The sequence below is a fragment of the Pogoniulus pusillus genome, chromosome 6 (genome assembly GCF_015220805.1).
Source record: "Pogoniulus pusillus isolate bPogPus1 chromosome 6, bPogPus1.pri, whole genome shotgun sequence".
Classification (NCBI taxonomy): Eukaryota; Metazoa; Chordata; class Aves; order Piciformes; family Lybiidae; genus Pogoniulus; species Pogoniulus pusillus.
The window spans coordinates 16,664,408-16,689,524 of NC_087269.1; the positions used below are offsets into that span (position 1 = coordinate 16,664,408).

The 25,117-nt window shown below is 40.2% G+C and overlaps 1 protein-coding gene across 1 annotated transcript in view; it reads right to left on the reverse strand.

Moving 5' to 3' along the window:
• DNTT (DNA nucleotidylexotransferase) overlaps positions 1-21,660 on the reverse strand; it is a 125,333-nt gene extending 103,673 nt beyond the window's left edge. Inside the window, exons 1-4 of the mRNA XM_064144663.1 lie at positions 21,429-21,660; positions 18,887-19,061; positions 11,026-11,151; positions 155-325 (exon numbers count right to left, since the gene is read on the reverse strand). Of these exons, the coding sequence (XP_064000733.1) occupies positions 155-325; positions 11,026-11,151; positions 18,887-19,061; positions 21,429-21,631 (675 nt within the window). The 5' untranslated portion in view covers positions 21,632-21,660. The remainder of the gene's footprint in view (positions 1-154; positions 326-11,025; positions 11,152-18,886; positions 19,062-21,428) is intronic.
• Positions 21,661-25,117: the final 3,457 nt, after the last annotated feature.

Genomic DNA, 25,117 nt, shown 5'->3' on the forward strand with positions numbered 1-25,117 from the left:
TTCCAGAAATCATTGTCTTTTTACAAACAAGGCAATGTAATGCTACAAGAAACTTAGAAGGTTGTGTAAATACACAGATGTCGATGTTGCACTCTGTGACCTCTAGAAGTACATTTGTAAAAGAATCAATTGGCAGATAACACAGAGATGTTACCTCAATGACATCTCTGACTCGGTCTCCCATGCAGGGCAGCCCTTGTATATCTTTCATCCTGGTTACTGGGAATGGAAGAAATTTCATCACAGAAGCTGCTCTCAGAAATTCCAGGCAGAATATTTCATTTTCCTTGAACTCATAACTTTCAGCCATTATCTCAAAGGCGTCCTGGGGATGGGAGATGTGCAGAAAAAAAAGTTAAAGGTTAATAAAAGCTTAAATTATTTGGTATACTTTTTAGAAAGGTTACTTTGTGCTCTAATTCAAGAATGATTTCTTTGTAGTAGGGTGAAAAGATAGAGTTCATTAAAAAAAAAAACAACTATCTAGCACAATTTTTAACCCCTTGGAATTTCCCAGGTACTGTAAAAATCATCTTTTATTTGTGTCAAATGTGGGGAAATATTTTGACTTTTAAAAAAAATTAAAATCTTTTGTGAGACAGACTTTCCATATTCTATGCAGATCTGCTAAATCACTGTGAATTGCTATCATAATTTTTCATATTGTGTCCAAACATAAGAAATGCACCAAGTCAGCATGTAACCACTGCATTTTCAGATGCAATCAAATAGGAGTTTGTGGCAATATTGGAAACCACTTTCTTCTTGAACTTGTAGCCATGGACCAGGAGTTGATCTGTTGGAAGGTAGGAGAGCCCTGCAGAGGGACCTGGACAGGCTGGATGGGTGGGCAGAGGCCAATGGGATGAGATTTAACAAGGCCAAGTGCAGGGTTGTGCACTTTGGCCACAACAACCCCAAGCAGTGCTGCAGGCTGGGGACAGAGTGGCTGGAGAGCAGCCAGGAGGAAAGGGACCTGGGGGTACTGATAGATAGTAGGCTGAAGATGAGCCAGCAGTGTGCCCAGGTGGCCAAGAGACCCAGTGGCATCCTGGCCTGTATCACCAACAGTGTGGCCAGTAGGTCAAGGGAGGTTATTCTGCCCCGTACTCAACGCTGGTCAGGCCACACCTTGAGTCCTGTGTCCAGTTCTGGGCCCCTCAATTCAAGAGAGATGTTGAGGTGCTGGAACATGTCCAGAGAAGGGCAACAAAGCTGGTGAGGGGCCTGGAACACAAACCCTATGAGGAGAGGCTGAGGGATCTGGGGTTGTTTTGCCTAGAGAAGAGGAGGCTCAGGGGTGACCTCCTTGCTGTCTACAACTACCTGAAGGGACATTGTAGCCAGATGGGGGGTGGCCTCTTCTCCCAGGCAACCAGCAACAGAACAAGGGGACACAGTCTCAAGTTGTGCTGGGGGAAGTGTAGGCTGGATGTTAGGAGGAAGTTCTTCCCAGAGAGAGTGATTGGCATTGGAATGGGCTGCCCAGGGAGGTGGTGGAGTCACCGTCCCTGGAGGTGTTCAAGAAAAGCCTGAATGAGGCACTTAGTGCCATGGTCTAGTTGACTGGCTGGGTGTCTGTTGGAGGTCTGTTCCAACCTGGTTGATGCCATGATTCTGTTTCTATTTTCAGATGGCTGATGAATGCATAGAGAAAAAACACTTTTTTTCTTGTTCTTCAGCTATTCATGGGTTGGTTTATTTGATGTTGCACTCAAAGCTGCCTGGAGGTTGCATTACTAAAAAAAAAAGCTACCAAAACAAGCTCTATTTATATATAACTGATGCACCCTTGGAGTCTGCTTCCCAGAATATACATATCCTTCTTAGTATCAGCCATTCTTCTAAAAGATGCAAGGGATAGATCACATAATGGTGGAGAAGGGAAACATTTTTTTTTTTTGCTTCCTCATGGTAGAATCCTACATTTTGGGAGAGAACAAGTGCTAGTGGGATTGAGGGAAGTATATGAATAACTGGAGAATTAAGAGGCTTGTGGGTGTTTAACAGCTACAATCTGAGTTCCTAATGAAACCTTGCACAGACCCTCAAAAATTTACAAGGCTTCAAAATCAAGTGAGCTCTTCAGAGATGGGTGAGAGTGTACTGTTTTCAGAAGAAACTTCCTCTGTTCAAAGTATGTATCTAAACCACATCCAGAGCCTTCCTGTTGGATGTTCTTGTGCACAGGACAGGCACAGACCATAAACAAGCCACCCCTGCAAAATGGAAAGGCTAAGGTCATTAATTTCTCTGTCAGTAGAGCCTCTGAAACTGCAAGTTATATCCACATTGTTCATCCATGTGGCAAAAGTCCAAGTGTCACAGCTTCCACGAGGCAAAGATTCGTGGAGAACCACTGCCTCAGCAGCACAGGGTAGAAGCTAAAGTGTTGGCGTGCTGCGCAGCTCAGGCAGTGAGCAGGAAGTCAGGCTGCGCTGTGTTTGTCCAAGAGAAGCCAGGTCCAGGTGCTGTTGGCAGCTCTCTCTCAAGTGGGCTTAAGGACTTGCCAAACTTGCACGGAATGGTGCAGAAGTGGGGGACCACCCAAAAGCAGGGACAGTGCAAAAACGAGAGCCGTCCAAAAGCGGGAGCCGTTCACAAAAGCAGGAACTCTCAAAGCAGGAATTCTGTAAAGGTGGGAACTCCACACTGTTTTCCTCACTCTATTTTTGTTTTTCCTAGATGGCATCCCCTTGCCATTTATACTAGGTGCAAAGAATCCAGCCAGTCAACAGCTGATTACAGTGTGGGCTTTGCCATCAGTCAGTACACGTGGGGAAAAGGCACCTTTAATGCTCCCCCTTCGAGCCTGCAAGGAGGGGAGGAAAGCTGTTTCCTGCACCTTCTTCTTCCCCCATTCAAACCTCCAGAGACAAAGGGGAGAGGGGGGGAGGAAATTAGGGATTTGGAGTGCCCCACAACAGCTACACCAAATAATCATCTGTTGTGGTGAATATGTCTGCATATACCAGAACTACTGCTGTTTTGGAAAGGTACTAGCGCCTTTTTTACAGCAAGAGGGCAGCTTTCAGAGAAAAGAGAGTCACACAGAATCATAAAATCATAGAATCAACCAGATAGGAAGAGACTTCCAAGATCATCCAGTCCAACCTAGCATCCAGCCCTAACCAGTCAACTAGACCATGGCACTAAGTGCCTCATCCAGTCTTTGCTTGAAGACCCCCAGGGACGGTGCCTCCACCACCTCCCTGGGCAGCCCATTCCAACGCCAATCACTCTCTCTGTGAAGAACTTCTTCCTAATATCCAGCCTATACCTACCCTGGCACAACTTGAGACTGTGTCCCCTTGTTCTATTACTGGTTATCTGGGAGAAGAGGCCACCCCCCACCTGGCTACAATGCCCCTTCAGGTAGTTGTAGACAGTAATAAGATCACCCCTGAGCCTCCTCTTCTCCAGGCTAAACAGGCCCAGCTCCCTCAACCTCTCCTCATAGGATTTGTGCTCCAGGCCCCTCACCAGCTTTGTTGCCCTTCTCTGGACATGCTCCAGCACCATAATATCTCTCTTGAATTGAGGGGCCCAGAACTGGACACAGTACTCAAGGTGTGGCCTGACCAGTGCTGAGTACAGGGGAAGAATAACCTCCCTTGTCCTACTGGCCATACTGTTCCTGAGCCAGGCCAGGATGCCACTGGCTCTCTTGGCCACCTGGGCACACTGCTGGCTCATCTTCAGCCTACTATCTATCAGTACCCCCAGGTCCCTTTCCTCCTGACTGCTCTCCAGCCACTCAGTCCCCAGCCTATAGCGCCGCTTGGGGTTGTTGTGGCCAAAGTGCAGAACCCTGCATTTGGCCTTGTTCAATCTCATCCCATTGGCCTCTGCCCACCCATCCAGCCTGTCCAGGTCCCTCTGCAGGGCTCTCCTACCTTCCAACAGATCAACACCTGCTCCTAGCTTGGTGTCATCTGCAAACTTACTGATGCTGGACTCAATCCCCTTGTCCAGGTCATCAATAAAGATATTGAACAGGACTGGGCCCAGAACTGATCCTTGGGGAACTTACAGGCTGTCACCAGTTGATAAGAAAATAAAAAATAAAACATTTTTATCATTCTAGTTTGCATTTTTCAGTGTTTTCCTGTCTTTGCAGAGCTCATTAATCTGTTCTAAATAAACAATTAAATATCCTTGAATATTCATTATTCCCTGTACAAAACATTCCCTGCAAATGCTGCCATTAATTACAGCTCTGGATTTTCACAGAAAACTGCTTTTGACACTCTTTTTGATAAAATCTTTCTGCTTTAAAGCAAGGAACTGATTTCCAAGTGGAGTTGCTGCCTATTGTATATCATAGCCCATACTGAATCATATTCCACAGGGAAAAAGCACATGAGACTACTATATTAGCTGAGCAAAAGCTTGCAGTCTATTAGATCTCCAGTGAAATCTACTTACAGTGATATATATATATTAAAAAAAGGAAGATACTGACCTTCATGTTTGTTACATTGAGTCCCTTACTACCTTTTTGTCAATCAGATAAATAGTCAGATTACTTGTTTGAAAGGTACTAGTCCAAACTAAAATTTAGGAAACTAAATTTCTAGAGATGTCCAAATCCAGAGATTTTTATAGTCTCTGCAGGGACTGCTCTAATTAAATGTGATAGATAGCTGGCTTACATTTCAGTTCTCTGATTATGGTGGAATTTTCATCCATGTCTGATGTCATGGAATGTGTGTTAGTGAGACATGGGCTTTGGAAAAATTTGGAGATGGAATGGACTTTCAGATCCCAGCAGAGCAGATACAAAAGCATGCAAAGATTTTGTTCAACTATCTTACTAATAGGGAAGAGCACGTACGTACCGACAGAAATTTTGCAGTTTATTTACTGTCTGATATTTAAGATGCAATAAGATAGAATATTGGCAACAAAGCAAAATTATCAGTGTTTTGCACGTGTTAAACTGCACATTAAAATGTCTGTAGAGGGTTAACCCTCCTGGGGCAGTGGTCTTGACCCTGACCCCAGGTCCTCACGACTCATGCCCGAGGGTGGATCTTGAACCTGACCCCAAGTGCAGTGGTTAGCCCACTCCCAATTCCTGTCTAGCCCCCTATGAAAACAGAGGAGCTTCCTATTTCTTTCTCTCTTGCCTTGCCTCCCTGCCTGCCAGCACCACTCCTGTTCCTTCTGCTCTTTTGTTTTACCATGTGGCCATCATTCCACGAGGTTGACAAACCCATTGCCCTCAATCTGGTTTTATCTACATATTTTGTATCTTGTTTTCCCTTTGCTATACCTTTTTGTAACTCCCCTACCTCAAATATCTTTTATTTATTGTTAAAGTTTTCTCTTTTAACTTCCAAATCAAAAAGACACTATTTATTTGGGTGTGGTTTACCTTCTTCTCTCTACATCCAATTCCTTTTCTTTGTAAAAAGGTGGGGGGGGGAGGGAAAGGAGTGCTATAATTGTTGTTGGTTCTATTAACTAGATTTGAGTCTCTGGGAAATTTAAACTAGAACCGAGGCAATGTCATATTACAAATGCTAAAAACCATAAGATTGAAATCAACATAAAGAGCAATATTCTCAACTAATGTAAGAGAATGATTTCTTTGGAATAACAACAGTCAATCATGGTATGCTGGGTTATGCCTTCTAAGCAGCAAACACAGTAACTTTGAGTATGAATATCAGAGTACAGGAGCCCACTCACATTCAGAAAAACAAAAGATCAAAGTCTCATGCTATGCTTCCTACTATCCTGCTTGTTTCAATAACATTTTCTGAGGAGTTCCATTGCTACTTACAAAATAGTCATTAATAATCTCAGTTTAAGACTCCATGAGAACAGAAGTCACTATTATTCCAGGAACATTTTAAATTTAATCTGTTTTGTAAGGAAAGCATTACAATTACATGGACAGGGCATTTGTCTTATTCCCATGCCTACACTCACTGCTTCTCTGCTGCATGACCTTGGAAAGCTGCTTCAGACCTCTCTGCCATTATTTCCCTTGCTATCTTTCATTTACTGTCTATTAGAGCTAGGAATTCTCCAGGGCTTGAGTTATCTTTTGTGATGTGTTTGTACAGCGTCTCATAAAAAAGGTTTCTGTCTTACTTGAGCCTTTCATTCTACTGCAGCAGAGATTTCAGAGGAGCATACCATTGTACAGGTGAACTTAATCCAACAAGCTGAATAGTGCAGTGCTCTAAACAAAGAAACAAACCAAACCATCCTACATGATACTTGGTTGAAGGACTATTATGCTCAGAAAAGCAATCTGAGCTAAATTGCCTTTCCTCTCAAGCACTATTTTCTACTTGACATTTATTTAGTAAGTTGTAAATCCAGAGTATGTCCCAGTCCTCATCACATGACTGTTGGCAGTATTTACTGTCCATTCAAAACTGACCAAAGTGACTTTAAAGAGATTTAGAATGAACCCTCTATTTAAAAAAAATTATTCTCACCTTCCCCAGTATAAATCTTAATTTCCTGTGTCAATGGGAATAGACATAGGACTTGTAAATACTTCTTGTACACACAAAGAGAGAAAATAACTGTGATTTTATAAGAACAAATACTTGTAGGTGCTTGTTTCAAGGAGAATTAAGCAATTTTAGCCAAACTGTAGCATTGATGAAAGTGATTTCCAAATAAAAATAAATCCATTTCATTCAATCTGATTTATTTTTAGTTTTGGTATCTGAAGTGAAAAGCCCAATACTTGCCCAGGTCCAAAGTTTTTTCATGCCATCTTTGTTCCACCAGCTGGTAGAACAAAGGAGCTGAAAGAATGAAAATGACAGTAATAGCATAGAGTGCATGATCTCAGAATCCTTGTATACATACTCTTGTTAGAAATAAATATTTGTTAGCTCCAGCTGCTCCTGATGTTAACAACCACCAACAATTGCATTTCTTGCAACAGTTCCCTTAAGAAGTTTCCATATTTTTCCACATAATGTGAAAACAAGACAATTGTGAGAAAAGATTGGCTGAAATGCAGTTAGAGTGTCAAACACATAACATTGCCCTAGATAAAAAGCACACAGAGCAAATTAGAAACATAAAATGCTAAATATAGAAGACATATATTAATATGGTCCCAAAAAAAAAAAGCACACAGTGTAAACTTGATGAATACACACAAATTTGGGTTACCAAAGATGTATTTCTATGCTGTCTGCATTTCAGGGAGCACCTTCCCAGTATCCTTATAAATAAGAATAGTTATTTCCTCCTTAGACCAAACCACCAGTCCATTTTGGGCAGTTATACACTTCACAAATGTTTACCAAATTTGCAAGTTTGATTTACTTTCTGGAGGATTTTTGTGGCAGCAAACTATGTCAGTGAGACAGTACATACTATTAAGGGTAGGCATTCAGTTAATGCTTTTCTACCTAAGGAACTCCCAGGTTCATTATAAAATTAAAATTGAGTTTCTCCTGAGGTCTGTTTAAAATGGAATAATAATAAATGCTTGAGCCACTGGCATAACTGATGCATGAGTCTGCAGGTTAAAAAATAAAAGAAAATAGAAAAAGAAATAATTTTCTTTTCTCTCAGAGTGGAAACCAGGCATCTTTTCCATGCTAAGCATCCCCATTCTCATTACCATGAGTAAGAGCCAAAGCAAAGCAACATTCTGTAGCATTAGCAATAAGCCTCAGAATCATAGAACCATTTGCCTCTGACTTAATTAGTTTCTTCTGTAAGAATTAAATTGCATTTTTCTCACAGAAGAATGTCTTTCTAAGTTTTATTGCAGTTTGGTATTAATATTCAAATCCAACAACCCCCCTCAGGCACAGCAGAATGACTCCATTTATTTTAACACATGAAAACACAATGCAGCCCCCAAGTGTATATTTTCAATGGGAGAGGGAAAGGATGGCTATTTACAAATGAGACAGAAAAGAATATTGTAATGTCATATTCCATAATAACATTTACATTTAAGACAAACATAAAGGAAACATGCTAAGGTACAGCCTCCAGTAAAGTGATCTGCCCTTTTGATTTGCAGCTTTACCCATTTGAACAGCTATAGTTCACCTGTGTACTCACAGCTATGCATTCAGGTGCATTACTGAATTATCCAAACCAGTGAAGCCCGTGCCAGTGGTTTCCAAACTATGCACCATGAGGCCACGGCACATCACACACAGTGGCACAAAGAATGTATGAGACCCCACAACTCTGAAGTAGTTGCATTTCTCCTTCATGAACTGCCACACAATGCAATTGTCGCTTCCTTGCCATGCCATTTGACATACTTCATCTATTCTTCATGCAACAGACTTTGCTGATACTCCACAGCTCATAAAATAGCAATTTAGTACTGAACATACTCATGAAATATTCCCATCTGCACAGTATTTTTCTACCTTTCTATAGCTTCTTCCATGATGTAAACACCTTTCTCTATTTTCTGGCCATTGCAATAGAAAGGAAACACATAGAAATTACACCTGGTGTGATAAACCACAACCTTGTCCTCACAAGCTCTCATCAAATATCTCTGCTATTTGGTTTTAATAAACGGTCTTTCACATTAAAATACATCCAGAACAATACTTAAGCTTAAAACTGATCACCAATTACTAATTCGTCCATAAATCAAGTCTCCAAAAGCATCAAAATCAGCACACATTAAAAAACTTGTTCTGCATACCTCATTTCTTATTAGTGACTCTTTTCCTGCTATTCTGAAGAGACTCAAACATAACTACTTCTCTTTTTTAAACTTATCTACTACTCATTCAAAAGAGAAATTTGATGCAAGGTATCAGGGAAAAGTCTAGTGAAAGGAAGAATCCACAACTTCATCCAAGAATGCATATGCAAAAAATACCTTTGTGCCCCTGTTAAAGGCAAGATCCAAAAAAACCTCACCAACATTATTTTGAAGTAATGAAAGAAAACAGAAACTCTATAAGAAAAAGGAACCACCCTGGCTCATAAAGTTGATAAAATACTATTGTCAACACATAATTCAAGATGCCTTGGACCTAATTTTCAGGACACACAGCACTGAGCCAGGGAAAATCTGCCATTTAATGGCTGACTGCCCACAGCATGCACAAGTGGTTTATACCAATACTTCAGTGTATTTGCTAAGTGCAAGCACTGAAAATATAAATAAATCTATTAGAACACTTCTTTTGAGAACGTGAATCATAACTTTAATACAACACCAATGAAACAATAGCAAACTGAAATTCAAGCTCCAATTACATTAGGCAGACCCACCATCAGGCCTCCATGGAACAGGACAGATCTTGCATAAACACCCAAGACTTCAGCTGTCATTGCAGGTTTTGGTCACCAGGAAGAAGAGCAGGCACCCTAAGGAGTTACATTATATTTTGGGTCTGGCTGAGATGGAGTTAATCTTCCCTGTAACAGCCCTCATAGTACTCTGCTTTTTATTTGTATCTAGGAGAAGCTGATAATAAACCAGTGTTTTGGCTAGTGCAAAGCAGTGCTGGCACTACACCAAGCCTGCCTCTCCAACATCTAACCACATGAAAGAAAAGAGGGTTATCAAGAGCAGTCAGCATGGATTCATTAAGGGGAAATCTTGCTTGACTAATCTGCTAGCCTTCTATGAAATGGAAAGCTGAAGGGAGGACAGTGGATATTGTCTATCTTGACTTCAACAAGACTTTCAATACTGTCTGTCATAACATCCTCCTAGGTAAATCCAAGGGAAGTGGGTTAGATTGGACCATGAGGTGCATTGGTAACTGGCCCAACAACAGTTCAGAGAGTTGTAACCAGGGATGCAGAGTCAAACTGGAACCATGTGGCCAGTGGTGTTCAGTACTGGGTCTGGTTTTATTCAGTATCTTCAGTATTGAGCATATCCTTAGCAAGTTCACTGATAATATGAAACTGGGGTGGGCAGCTGACACCCCATCTGGTTGTGCTTCCATTCAATCTGGACAGGCTGCAGAGCTGCCTAGCGCACAGCAGGCTATCCATAGGACAGTAATGTGCCTTGGTGGCCAACAGGCAAACAACATCCTGGAGTATGTTAAGAAAAGTGTGGCCAGCAGATCTAAGGAGGTTCTTCTCCTCTAATCGGCCCTGGTGAGACCACACCTGGAATACTCAGTCCAGTATTTGGCTCCACAATTCAAGAGAGACCGAGATCTACTGGACAGAGTGCAATGGAGGCTGATTACATTCATTGCTGTCCACAACTACCTGAAGGGAAGTTGTAACCAGGTGAGGGTTGGTCTCTTGTCCCAGGCAAACAGCAATAGAACAAGGGGACACAGTCTCAAGTTGTGCCAGGGGAAGTATAGGCTGGATGTTAGGAGGAAGTTCTTCCCAGAGAGAGTGATTGCCATTGGAATGGGCTGCCCAGGGAGGTGGTGGAGGCACCGTCCCTGGAGGTGTTCAAGAAAAGCCTGGATGAGGCATTTAGTGCCATGGTCTAGATGACTGGCTAGGGCTGGGTGCTAGGTTGTACTGGATGATTTTGCAGGTCTCTTCCAACCTGGTTGATTCTATGATTACACAATCTGTTCTCATAATTAAATGATCATGAAAATCTGAAGTCTACAACAACACCCTGAATAACCTAACACATAGGCAAAAGAGAATGCAGCACAGCAATTGTGAAGTATCTTGGACTGACCTAAAGCAAACTTGCTAATCATTACTCCAACTTGTCAAATAAGTCAGTCATAAAAGGCTAATGACATTTTCAGAATGTTATTCCATCATTTGTTTTTAAAGTGCAAGTGTTTACAAGCTATTAGCATATTTTAAGGTCCAACATTGGTGTATTTTAAGTTTCACTGTGTTAAGCTTTCAGCAATACTTAAAGGATACAATTAAGTCTCCACTCAATTTTAATTAAACTATGGCAGATTTATAATTGGTTTTAATTGTTATCACTGTGCTGCCTGTTTAGCTCCTGAATTTGCTGAGGATGCCATAAAAAGTATTGATTCAAGTAGCATTTTAATTATTTTACTTATGCTATTTTTTATTTCATGGCTATTTCATGGACATTACCGTGAATTTCTTGTTGTAGTTCTTTAAAGTTGTCTTCCTTTGACACGAATACTGAGGTACTTTGCTTGCAATAAACGATGGCATTTCCAGTGTAGGTATATTCAAAGTAGGAGACTGATCTTGTTCCTGACAAAAGTACAAGAGGGGAGAAGGGTTGGTGACAACTGTCAAATAGCATAAAATATTAAAAATACATTTCATGGACCCAAAGATGTACCTTAAAGAGGAGGAAAGAGAATAATTATGTTCCTACCACATTTCTAGGAAAAAACATTCCATTTCATACTGCCTACATTGGTAATATCAGGTTTTATGGTGATTATTGAGGTTTTTCAGGTTTTACATGGAGCTCTTGCAGGGATTTTTCAATGACGCTTGTTTTTAGAGGCTCTCTACATGGCAAGTCTCTCTGCTACCACTCATTATTGCAGTAAGATTGAAAAACTACAAAGCTTTCAGAGTGGATAAGCTTGAAAGAACAGAATTCTCCCAGAAAACACTAGATGATTCAATACAAGATCAGGGATGTTAGACCAAGGAGTGGGGAGAGTAAATACCTTGAAATAATCAACTTTTTCAATCTCTATATAAATTCAGCAGTGAAGGAAAAAAAATCTTTATATGACTTTAATAAAAATCTATCCCCCTTTTCTCAGATAAAATTATAATCTGAAAAAAACCAAACAAACCAAAACCATCACACTTTTGGAGCCGGATTTAATTCACTAAAATAAACATTGTGATTTTGGGTCATCATCAAGCAAAGGAAGCATTTAGAAACAGCCATGCAAGAGTTGTTCCCATCCCTTCATCCAACCTCCAGTGTTCACTTTATGATAAGAGTTTCTCAGCCCCTTCCATACTTGCTGATCCAATTCAGATGTCATTTTCAGGTGTTCACTGGAGCAAGGAAAAAAAAAGACAGGTGCCAAACCTTAAATGGGAGTTTGCAGGCACCAGGCTATCTACATGTTCATTTGCTTTTCTCCTAATTTTGCTCCATGCCAAATCAATCATAATCAATAAAATCTCTGTGGGCAGCCCATTCCAGTAGGTTTGGAAGGGAAATATTCTGAAAGACAGGATACACAAAGTTACATTCCAATTGGCAAAAGAGAGTCCTGAGCACAAGTCCTCAACAAGCAAGTGTCCTATCCAGTCAATAAGTGGTAAATGACAATCTAGCACCAGCTTTTCTGCTGCTTTCTGTGCCCAGTTCTTTAATTCCCTTGCTTTCATTAAGAGTGCCCAAATCTGAAATACTTTGGAAACACTCAGTGTTCTCAGCATTTCTGTAAAACCTCTGCTACTTGTCACAGAAACATTCTGGTTGGAAAAGACCCTCAGGATCACCAAGTCCAACCAATATCCCTACTTTACAAGGTTTTGTCTGAAAACTTTTAGCAGATATGTCAAGAATGCACTGTATTACACTACCCAAGAGGCACAGAAAAATGGCTCACCAACTACAGCAAAATCACCAAGACATATGGAGTAAACTTTCACCTCTCTAATGGAATGAAGAGCTCTTTCATCTTTGTATTGAAGGACCTGTAAATTCAGCATGTATTCTAGCAAACCTATAAATACTGGTATATGCCTTCACTCATTCCCCACATAATATTTTATGCTAAATTTCCCTCGTATTTGATACAAAAGAGTTAAATAGTTGTATTCACCAACACACACAAAAAAAGGCATTTGCTTGCACAGCTGAAGGAGCAGCGAATTATATAGCAGTCTTCATCATATACTGTGAAACAAAGGAAGGTATTTTATGTGTAGGACTACTCTTGGGGATAACCAAAATGGGTTTCAGCCAGAATCAACAAAACAAGTCATCCACTTTTGAACAGGTTTATGAATTATACTTCAAAATTTATTTAAAATTATATAAACTATGATTGATTACAGCTAATATACTGCTTTAAGCAATAGCACTAGCTGCAAAGACTGTAAACAAAGAGTGTGTTACTGAATATTATATATGATAAGCTGTTATCTTCATTAGGACATAGACACACAAAGAGCAAGAGCCCTACACATGGAAATGTAGATGAGTGTAAAAATTATGCCAAAACACATAGTGTTTAAGGGAGTGACAGGCTGACACATAAACATCCTATTCCTGTCTTATCAAAGAGATCTGAGCATTTTTCTTGTTCAGCAGTAGTAAAGTTTCTAGTTCACAGCACTTGGTTATACATAACAACAAAAGAAACCATCTAGAAATCAATAGCAAGAGTATCTAGCATCCAGTAATTATGATAGTCTGATTTTTAGGGAATAAGGTAATGACTACTTGCAAACTAGAGATGCTACCCAGTGTTGATATGAACATAAAAACGGGATTGATACTGGGGTTTTTTGGTAGAAAGACCAGATGGGATAGATTGTATAGAATCACAGAATCAGCCAGGTTGGAAGAGACCTCCAAGATCATCCAGTCCAACCTAGCACCTAAACCTTCTAATTAACTAAACCATGGCACTAAGTGCCTCATCCAGCCTCCTCTTAAACACCTCCAGGGATGGCAACTCCACCACCTCCCTGAGCAGCCCATTCCAAAGCCAATCACTCTCTTTGAAGAACTTCTTCCTAACACCCAGCCTAAATCTGCCCTGGTGCAGCTTGAGACTGTGTCCCCTTGTTCTGTCACTGGATGCCTAGGAGAAGAGATCAACCCCTGCCTGGCTACAACCTCCCTGCAGGTAGTTCTAGAGAGCAATAAGGTCTTCCCTGAGCCTCCTCTTCTCCAGGCTGAAGAACCCCAGCTCCCTCAGCCACTCCTCATAGGGCTGTGCTCCAGCTCCCTCGACAGCCTTGTTGCCCTTCTCTGGATATGTTCAGGCACCTCTGTTGCAGAGGGTAAATTAATTGATGTGAGATGATCTTTTTCCAAAATTAATGTTGTTCATTAATTTTGCTATTCAGAACTCTTGTTCCCCCCAGCCACTAAATTTAATAATATTTCAGTTCTTACATGGTCATGGAAACATTCTATGGATAATATCTAGATCTAGTAATAACCAGCAAAATATAGGAACATTTAATTGAACTGGAAGAGAAGATTCCTGCAGTCAAATGCCACTTGCAGTCAATATGCTGCTTGCCCAGTAGATGGGCTCAAGGAGCTCTTTCTGGGCTATGGCAGATGGTAATGGAGAATTACAAAGAGGCATTTAAGTATTTACTCACAAATTATTATTACCCACTTGCAAGGCTCGGGCACAGTCCAGACAGTGCCCAAATGCTTTCAGAGGACTCTGTCTTGTCGGACATTGAGACTTGAATCTTCCTGGCTTCTGGGGAAAGAGGCAGACGGTCTCTGACCTTGTTCTCTTGGCTTCTTCTGGATGATCTGTGTGTATATATATATGTCCAGGACTGTAAGCAGGACTTTCAGGTGTAGAGGCAGATGTTGTGCAGTCACAGCACGATGTCATGCTGACCACACAGGTTGATCGTGTGCAGGCATCCAGGGTCTGCTCCTGACAACTTGTGGCAGTGGAGTTTACCAGGCAAGCAATAAGACAGTGTGCAATAGCAGCAGGCAACAGTAGATCATGGCTGAGCACAGCAAAGCAGCATGGCAAAGAGCAGGGAAGCAGAGCAGCAGATTGTTTATCTGTGGATCTCCTTTTATCAATGTGGGCCAAGATTAATTGCCCTTTGGACACAGAATAGCAAATAAGCTAATCAGCCAAACCTTACCATATTAGGCAAAGCCATAGGCTCACTTTTCACTAATTTGGGAAAAGCAGGGGCCTTGCACTAGGCAGGCACAAGCCAAGAGTGTGTACCTCACACCACAGGACCCTGGGCAGGCCAGACTCAGTGGCTACAGGTTTGTTTGTGTCCATTTCCCATGCTTGCCTCTCTGGTGGAGCAGAAAAACATGCCTAGGCAAAGCAGGACATGTGCAAGCCTATTTTGGGCCTATCAGGCCTACCACAACAACCTCAACATCTTTCTTAGATTGAGGGGCCCAGAACTGGACACAGTACTCAAGGTGTGGCCTAACCAGTGCCAAGTACAAGGGCAAAATTATTATAATCTAATTTCCCTCATTAAAATATTCCAATTGGGCTCAAACACACACACCACACTATTCCTGATAAATGCTGAGATGTCAGCTGTCATCCAGTACCCCCAGGTCTCCCTCTGTCTGGCTTCTCTCCAGCCACTGTGTTCCCAGCCTTAGCACTGCGTGGGGTTGTTGTGGTCAAAGTGCAGAACCAGGCACTTGGACTTCTTAAAACTCATGGCAGGTCACCTGATCATTAAAAGAGATCAGGTTGATCAAGCAGGATCTGCCTCTCCTAAATCCATGCATATAGATTATGAAACAAACCTGAGGTTTCATCCAGTAGCAACTACAGCATAGAACAAACAATCTTGGAAGTTCATGCTACTTCAGAATAATTTTTAGTACTGGGAAGGAACATCGCCATACCCAAGAAAAATGTAAGCATTACATTGCCCTTCTTTTGGCAAATATCTCCACTACATCAAAATGAAATTATGGTACACTGCACGGGGCAACCTCTGAAAAACATCCAATGTGTAGGCTACTTAATTGCTAGAACTACTCAAAGTCATGAGTGGTCCTTCACACAGACATTTTCTGTACAGTATAAGCAGGAAAATCCAGAAAGCATTGATTGAATAATAAAGGCTGCTAATATCCAGTGTTTTATGAAGCAGCCAGTTCATAAGTTTATTTTCTGGGAAAACCTGAATGCAAATACAAAGGCTTTCTTCCATTAATTACAGACTCTCTCTTTCGCCAGGCAACTGAACAATGCATGCTGGAAAATGTTAAATATCAGTTTCCTATCACATGACACAGTGCAGGATCAAAAGATGCAATATTTCATTTTTCTGGTGTGGAGAGAAAACCTTTGTTTAAAAAAATAAGTCTCTTTTCCTTTCAAACAAACAAACAACAGCTTTCAAGTTCTGAATGAGAAAAAGGCAAAAGAGACAGTCCAAGCACAGTTCATAAGGTTGCTGAGGATGCCAATCCGCTTATGGTTCTCTTCCTTCCTTTTCATCCCTCTGAAAGCTTCCCCTCTGCCTCTCTCTTTTCATTACCCAGGAAACAGCACTAGTTTCTAGCATGTGGGTACGTCCTTGCATACATATTAATGTCCATGTCCTGCTATTGTCCAGGACACCCACCAGCTTGTGGTGGGAAAGGTGTCCCAGGACACAAATATATTTTGATTTCCCTTTAAAACAGATGTTTGGCTACCACATTTCCATGGCCAACTAAATTAAATGGCGGCTATCAAAGTCAACTGTTACCAAATGAATCAATAAGATTTCAGAACATCTTAGATCTGGCCACACAAACTTTTGCACTCTATGAATCAGTAAAGTCAGAGCATCTCTCAGGTCATTTGCAACCACAGAATGATGTACTTTAGAGACAATTGTAATTAATACATTAGCTTATGTTCTGTCACTCTGACTTCATTCCCTGTGTTTTGCACAGAGAAGGACACTTCTTTTTAGCAATGCATTGAAACAAATACCCTGAATGAAGACCAACCTTGAAAACAGGCTACCATAAGAACTGAAAGATGAACTCTTACTGCTATTGGTATTAATGGGAATTTTACCACTAACTTATATGCAGACAAGATTTCATTCAAAACATCCCCCAGTGCAATCAATATCTTAAAGCCTTCATGATGTAGCCTGAGTTAAAGGTTAGTTAATTCACGTTCATTTCACATTTTACAAGACTGATACAATGGACTAAATTTGTGTTCAGTGAAACCAATTAAACTATATTATGTACAAGTTCAGCCTAGTACTTAAACAGAAAATTAACCTTTACCACAATCTTTCCTCATTTCTCAAGGCAGAAAAAGAAATAACTATGGTGACATTGCAACAATAAGATTATTTTTATATCTGCTGAATTTCTTGAATCCTTTCTCTTCCTTCCTTGCTTTACAAGAATATTTATAACTTTAGAGCCACTAAATAATTAAGAGTAGTTTTAACTCCAAGCTTTAAAGGTAAAGGCACAGCTGTCACTGGCTTGTTTTTTGCATTCTACGTTTATTAGCATCAAATCTTTCTTTCCATAACACAGAAGCACCGACTTGCAGAGCCAGTCTCAAAGTATAATGATCTCCTGACAATGCTGCCATGTTTTTCAGGAGTTTCTGCTCCAGCAGTATTCCAAAAGGATATACACATATATATACAGAGAGAGAGAGAGAAGAAAGGATAGCTGAAGATGTTTTGGAGAAAGACAAAGGCATTCCTTGATTTGAAAATATTTTTTACTATTATTATTTTCCAAGATATCAGAATCTGAAGGTCTTCACATACTGCTGAAATCAAGAATGTATATAAAGGGTAGTTCATTTTACTCTCAGCAAAGTCCATGGGATTTTGGTAACATTTTGGATTTGTTTCTTATTTGCATTTCCAGTATTTATATGATTATTTGTTTGCACGTATGATTATGTAATGTAGTAGTTGCAAGGTTTTCAGGCTTCTTTTCAGTTTTTCATTAAATTCTTTGGTCTATTTTCCCTTCAGCAGATTCACTGGAAATATTGTAAATAAACTGCAGAACTGCTTCCTTGGAAGGATGGTAAATAGAAGTGCATATTCTGACATGGAATTAGGTTGAGTCTGAGAGCGACAGCTCCATCTGGTGTATTCACTTCTCCCCCCCAGAGGGTTATTAAACAGTAATTCTTAAACATAAAATCGTGGGAAATAGTTTTTGGCAGTGAAAGATGACTGGAAAAATTAATTGGGAGCTACAGCTTTTCCTGAGGAAGGGTGGCATTTGTGAATCCATCCCTCATAATCTAAATAACAGGACGAAGAATCATGGAATAGTGTGATATCACTGTTAAATATTGAGGCACCCTCTGTCCACAGGGGGTACATCACTGTGGATCTGCCATGGTCTTAACATATGAATTAATTTCTTCACCAGTGCATTGTGAGCTGTGGGTGTGCACAAAACAAGGGAATATATTCATCCCACTGCAGTGCAGAGTCTGTTTCATGGCTCAGCTGCATGTGCTGGTGTCACACTGTGCACTGCATGCCAGCGCATCCCTACCACACCTTCACGGTTTACAGCCTCTACTGGGGGTATTGAATACTTCTGTTTCACACTGCACTCCAGTTTGACAAATTAGCAGTTTTGTCAGATATAGATCAGATGAAATTATGAAGAAATCCATTTCTTCAAGGTCAAACACCTTTCACCAAACCATTGGCCTGCCATTCACAGTACCTCTGACTTACCACTCCTATTGAGAGATGATATAATAGAATCAAAACTATTTCTCTTTGCAGAGTTTTACGTGACAGTGGCAAATTCATATGTGCATATCCACAGACTGCAGCAATCTTCATTTCACAGGTGCCTCACGGACCCAGAAGTTAGTGAGTCACTTCCAAACTGCAAAAGTTTCCGTGTTTTTTGTGTTGTTTTGATGAGAGAATCCATCAGAAGCTCATTAAAATGCACTGCTTTCAGTGGGACATTTACCACGAAGCAGAGGTATTTGAAGTATATCAAGTATCACAACAGCAGCAAGTGCTTCACTGAGCCATAGTTCCTTTTTTTAGCACAAGAATTACGTATCTCACCAGCTTGTAACATATGACAGTAGAGAAACTTAGCATTGTCAGATACTGATATTGAAGATGCAGGTGGTCCTTTTAATCTATTAAAATTGTGTGAATTACTCATGTAAAGGAAAAAGGTTTAAGTAAAAAAGCATACCATAACACGAGCATATATGTGTATTTTTAGGGAACATAAACAAACAAATAAATAAATGGTGTATTTGCACTGAAGGATGTGTCTTACCATGAGCCGATACTTCATTTCTGAATCAACTGGTCTTCCTGCTTCTATGCAGGCTGTGAGCCAGGAGATATCCAGCAATTCAAACCTGGAGCTGTCACCCACAGCCTGTCCTCTCAGCCAGTCCAGCACCTCCAGGTAAGAGTTGTTCTCGGCCACAATATGAGTGACAGAGTCACTGTCAAGAAGTGCAGAAAAAGTACCATACACAGATACAGAATTGTTATTTTCCATATTCACTTACCATGAACTTCCAAAACATATTTATTTTTATATATATATATGACAATTAGGGTATGGGAAGCATATGTGTTTCCATATCACAGTATATCTATTCTAGTCACTGAACGCTTTGGGGAAAATACTTTAGTCTGACAGTTTCTCTAAGTGCAGTATTTCCTTTCTTTCAGCATCGTTTGCCTTCCATAAGACACTACCCTATTAGACACTTTATTCCAACTCTGGAAACATTTGGCTTGGATGACAAAAAGACACAGTTCTGCAGCTTCCACAGAAAAATAATAAGCAGAGATAAAGTTGTATTTGAAGGGGGGGAAAAAAACACATACATACTTAAGAAGATCTGTAAATTTCTACCTGACCTGCTGAGGCTCCTGAGTAACCTTAGGAAAGTAACTTGGCAGGAAATTTTGAGTGATCGCTTGCATTCGCCATTCACACACACCCCAGGGGGGTGCTGTCACTCACAAGACCAGTAACAGATAAAGGATGAAATTTCATTTTCATGAAACCTGTAGAACCTCAATATCTCTGAAACACATGCCAAAAATAACTAATATCAGTCAGCAGACTCCTAAACTTCTTGAAGTAAAGGCACAGACAGATAGTGTCATTATCTGGCTTAACTCTAGGCTTATTTCTAGAAAAATGGAAACAAATCGTCCTGATGACAGCCATCTCCATTTGCAAGCCTCCATAACACCATGCTGATGACAGCCCTGTGCACATACAATAAATTTCAAATGGACCTGGCAGATTGCCAGACTTTAAAAATAACATACACAGCTTTACAAAGTAAATAGTTTTCTAGGAGACCAACAAAACTCCTTGGCCTGAGGTCCACGTCGATACCAACAGTCACTGATTTCATTAAATCAATGAATCTCAATAACAAATACTGGGCTATCACATAATTGTCCAACACACTGGGTGCACTATGTTTTGGAAATATATGTATTGAATATATTATGCTGCAGAAATGTGAAACCTATCATGGTATAGCACAGGTTTTTTCCTCTCCACATTATGCAACTTATAGAGCAGTGTTAATTAAAAAATCCCAATGATTTAGAAATCTCAATTTACTTTAACCTGAAAGACTACAAACCTAGGCTAGGTGATTGTTCATCAAATGCCCCTGTTTTTATTACTTAACCTTGTTAAGTTCTAGTTTAATTAAAACTGTCACATCTTTACTTGAGTTTAAAAAAAAATAAATAAACTAAAAATCAGTTAGAGACATAGAACTTCTGCTTCCTGTGGTTTATTTCACGTTCTATAAAATATTCATATGTAATGTACTTGTGCCAAGCTGCGGATCTGGGAACTTTGCCATCACTATGCTCACAGCAGCAGTTTAGCTGCTGTGCAGCAGTTTCCTCTGGTACCCGTACAGCTGTGCTCTTTTCTTGGCACAGAGCAGAACAAGTTTAGCATTTCTTCTGGCATTTTGGGGGAAAAAAAATCAACAGTTAAATAGTATTAACCTGTACCAGTTAAAATGAAATTAAGCATAACACCCATTCACATACAACGTATAGGCAGTCCGGAATGTTAGCAATAAATACCTCTGTGTCAAAGCAGCCCAGATAAAGCCTGTACTCGGCCCTCAGTGGATTGTTAAAAAAGGATTCAGAGCAGCCCAGTTAATTTTTTCTTCCCTGAGAATTCAATTAGTTTGATATCAGGTGCTAATTACCTACTTCTGTTCAATACCTGCTTGAATCTTGCTTTACAATTTTTTTTTTATCCTCCCTTCTTCCTCAGGCTTTTAAAACTTGATAGGATTGAAAAATCTGTGGAAATGAGCTTTTATAGCAAGGACCTAGCTGAACACTATCTGCATACAGATACAGAGTAATGATCAATACCTGGCTTCCTCCACAAAATGATAGCACTCAAGAAAAGCACTATTTGGAGAAGGCCTCCATCAAAATGAGTTGCCTTATGGAGACAGAGTCAGAACAATCTGCGGGTGAAGTATATTTTCACCCTGAAATGCCACACCTACGGTATTTTAGCTTAAGATGAATTAGAACCACAGATTTCAGAGGTAAAAAACCCATTTTGCTAATGTTTATGTTCAGCCTGTTCTCTGCCTAGAAGGCAATACAAATGAATTAAACTCTAGAAAGACTCACTGAAATCCCAGAGCACCTTTATAAGTAGGAAGAACAGAGTATATCCACCAAACACATAGGCAAAAGCTTCAACCACAATCACTTGTACGACTGCATTTATTAAATTAGCATGTTTCAAGCAGCATTATTACATAATACTTCTACATGCATAAATGTTTTCCTACCTTAGCTCACTTTCTACTCTGAAACCTTTTCTTCTTGCCAGCTCCATCAGAAATGTCCTTCTGCTCATTCCCATCTTCCTCTGCATAATAAAAATGACAAACTTATTGAACTTTATTTCATAATTGCAGGAGAGATGTGGGGAATGAATTCTTTTCTGCCTTTTCTTATGGCAGAACACAACCGGAGTTCTGATCCTATCCATGATACAAGGTAAAAGTGTTTTCACTTGAGTAAAGGAAGAGAGCATGCTTTCTGCCAGGCAACAGCTGTATATAATGTCACCACCCATTGAAGTAATTTTCTTCTGTTTCCCCTCTGAAATCAAAACCAGGTGCTTCATAAGGAGAGACTTCACTTGTTTTCTACAAGCTGGGACTTCTTGCAGAGAACTACTCCAGATGTGTGCAAATACTCTCTTATTTTTTAAAACAGACATTGCTTATTAAGGCTTCATGGACATAATGTTGATCATAGCAAAAGTATCTCAGAATATCAACAGGGCCCTCAAGTGGTTTAATGGCCCACTTCCACCAACTTTTCCTTTAAAATCCTTTCCAAGTTGCAGGGCACATTTTCAATTTATTAAAAATTAAGAATTAAATCTTCCTATTGTTAGCCAGGATCTATGTCGTACAACACAATTAATTACAATGTACAAATATGTTCTAGAACAGCCAGCACACTTTCTACTTCTATGTATTTTATTTGATTTAAAGGAGATAGTTCTAGGATTTTTTCAGGAGACCAAACAAAAAAGAAGTTTTTGAAATAAAATTCACAATGAAAGTTATTATTTGGTGTTTTGATAATAAAGCAATGAAATACAAAGAGAAAATATTAAAGGTGCCTTTAATACTTTCACCATTCACTGCCAATATTATTTTCTATCATCTGCCATGAACTATGCTGCTATCTTTAGCAGACACAGTAAGGAAAGGCATCTACCTTCCTGGCACCCAGAGACCTCCAAACAACTACAGAGAAGATTATGGAGGCTATGTGCCACCCTCTCCTAGAGGATGAGGTATTGGTCATCAGAGAACTACACTAAAATTTGTTGCAAACATTTGTGTTGGATCCAGTTGAATATCACCCTGAGCTTCAATCAAAGCACAGTGAGTAGAAATGACCAGGTTTACTGCATGTGCATCTCTTTCAGCACAAACCTACTGCAGTGGCAAATAACCCCTTTCCCACATCAAGTTGGATTTTTATTTTTAGGATAGCAGAGAATTTGGATTTTACTGGTCTTCAGAATGTGTCAGAAATGTTACATCTTTCAATTCTCATCGCTCTGTTTGGGGAGAGGAAGCAAGATGGGGAAACTATGCCTAAGCCAGATCTATCAACTTTATTTCCAGTCAGTTTATCACAGACTGACATTCAACCTGAGTTGCAGAAAAATGAACCCAAACCTGTTTTCTGCAATTATGGACATGAGATTAAAACTAAATTTAAAAAGTATGACTGGCATTTCCCCAGCCCTATAGCTCCTGCTGCTTCAACTGTGTCATCACATACAAAGAAATGGTTTTCATCAGAATAGAAACTAACCATCAAAAATTAATACAGCACTTTCAGTTCTGGGGTCTTCCAGAGGCCATGAAGCAAATATATTCACAGCTCAATACAGAGACTAGGCTCCATTCATTTCTTCCCTTGCCTAAGGATAACCCTGAAGCCAAAATATCCATTCCTCTTTCTCTAAATAAATAACTTCAAGGTTATTTTGAAATTCTATATTTTCATATGAACTGGAAAATGGACAAACAGACTTTAAGAGGCTTAAGCAAAAGAATAGTAGCAAGGAAAAAAACAATAATGGGGAAAAAAATCAAATAGTGATGGGTCTAGCATTAAGGCTGAGTAATCTGCTTTGGTCACTCCACATCTCTTCTCCAGACTATGAACCAACCACTGTACAGTGGCCATTTCCCTGTTTGCAACCTTCCTAGGCTTTACTTTGTCACAAGCCCTACAAGGAATAATGTATTTGAAAACAGCTTCTTGACATGTGTTAAACAAAGTCTTAATTTATGCTATAATTAATACAGTGCTCCCAAACATGTAAATATAATTACCCACAGTGCAACATCAAGATGCTCAGTGCCAGTGAAATCCTTCTGGCATGAACACCATAAGTTATTGTTCCTTTGTGTTACTGTAATAACTCTTGAGCCAGATTTTTGACAGTATTTATGTGCCAAAAATCTGCAAACAGAAGGCCTGGTGAGATTTTCAAAATATCTAAGCAACTAGACACCCAGCTCCTTTGGAAATTAATTTCTGGCTTTGAACCTAATGCAAAGAGATTTTCCCTATCTAATAAACACGGTACAATAGCATGAAAAGTTCTCTGCCAGTGATGGAATTTTGTTAAAAAGACTTCAAAAGTCAACAGGATTTCCATGTCCCAGATGAGTGAATAACCTGCCCTCAAAAACCACAATCTTACAGTATCTTTCACAGTGACACAGGAAGTAGAATATTCATTGGAAAGAGAGAAAATACAGGGAGAAAAAGAATGTCTCTTCTTTGCAAGAGAAGGAAAAGCATGCTGGTATTGAAGTTATGACACCACATGATGAGGGAGGGTATTCTTCCCTTGTACTCAACACTGGTCAGGCCACACCTTGAGTACTATGTCCAGTTCTGGGCTCCTCAATTCAAGAGAGATGTTGAGGTGCTGGAACATGTCCAGAGAAGGGCAACGAAGCTGGCAAAAGGCCTGGAACATAAACCCTATAAGGAGAGGCTGAGGGAGTTTGGGTTGTTTTGCCTGGAGAAGAGGAGGCTCAGGGGGGACCTCATTGCTGTCTAGAATTGCCTGAAGGGAGGTTGTAGCCAGGTGGGGGTTGGTCTCTTGTCCCAAGCAACCTCCAACAGAACAAGGGGACACAGTCTCCAATTGTGCCGGGGGAAGTCTAGGCTGGATGTTAGGAGGAAGTTCTTCCCAGAAAGAGTGATTTGCCATTGGAATGGGCTGCCCAGGGAGGTGGTGGAGTCACCATCCCTGGATGATCTTGGAGGTCTCTTCCAACCTGGTTCTATGGTTCTATATAATGTACTTTGTTCTCCTCCTCATACAATTAGTGACCTAAACCCATAGAAACTTGCAGATTTTTTTTCCATCTCAGTGCAGCCTCTTGTAGCTCAGAGTAGTTCACATCCCTGAAGGGAATTTTAGAACAAATTTATGTGTTCTGATGTTCTTGCTGTAGATCAGTTTCCACTGCAGTATCAAAGGCATAGATTTAGAATGAGATGTACACAAATGCTGACAGGCATTTAAGTAAATGTCTTTCATCACCTGTGATGTCTATGCCATCAACAGCATCCCAAGCAGTGTCTAGTATAGAACTGGCTTCAAAGGTGAGGCCGGGGGGGAGGGGGAGGCAGGGTTATTGGGAGAAAAAGTGTAGGAGCAAAATGTGTAGAAGCACACAACTTCCAGAAGGCACAGTTCATTTTCTCTCAATTTCAGTATTCACACATTCTTTCACTGCTCCTCCTTGATTATTGTCAGGTGCTCTTTTAGTGCCCTGCTTTCATGTGACCTCCATTGCAAGTACTTTGTTAAATGTTACTTGCTCATGTCATATAGCTTAGTGAAAGGTGCTTTTAATACCCAACTGCAAATGTTACACAAATCTGTTTCTTTAGTCTCTTTTTTTTCCCCCTCCCATAC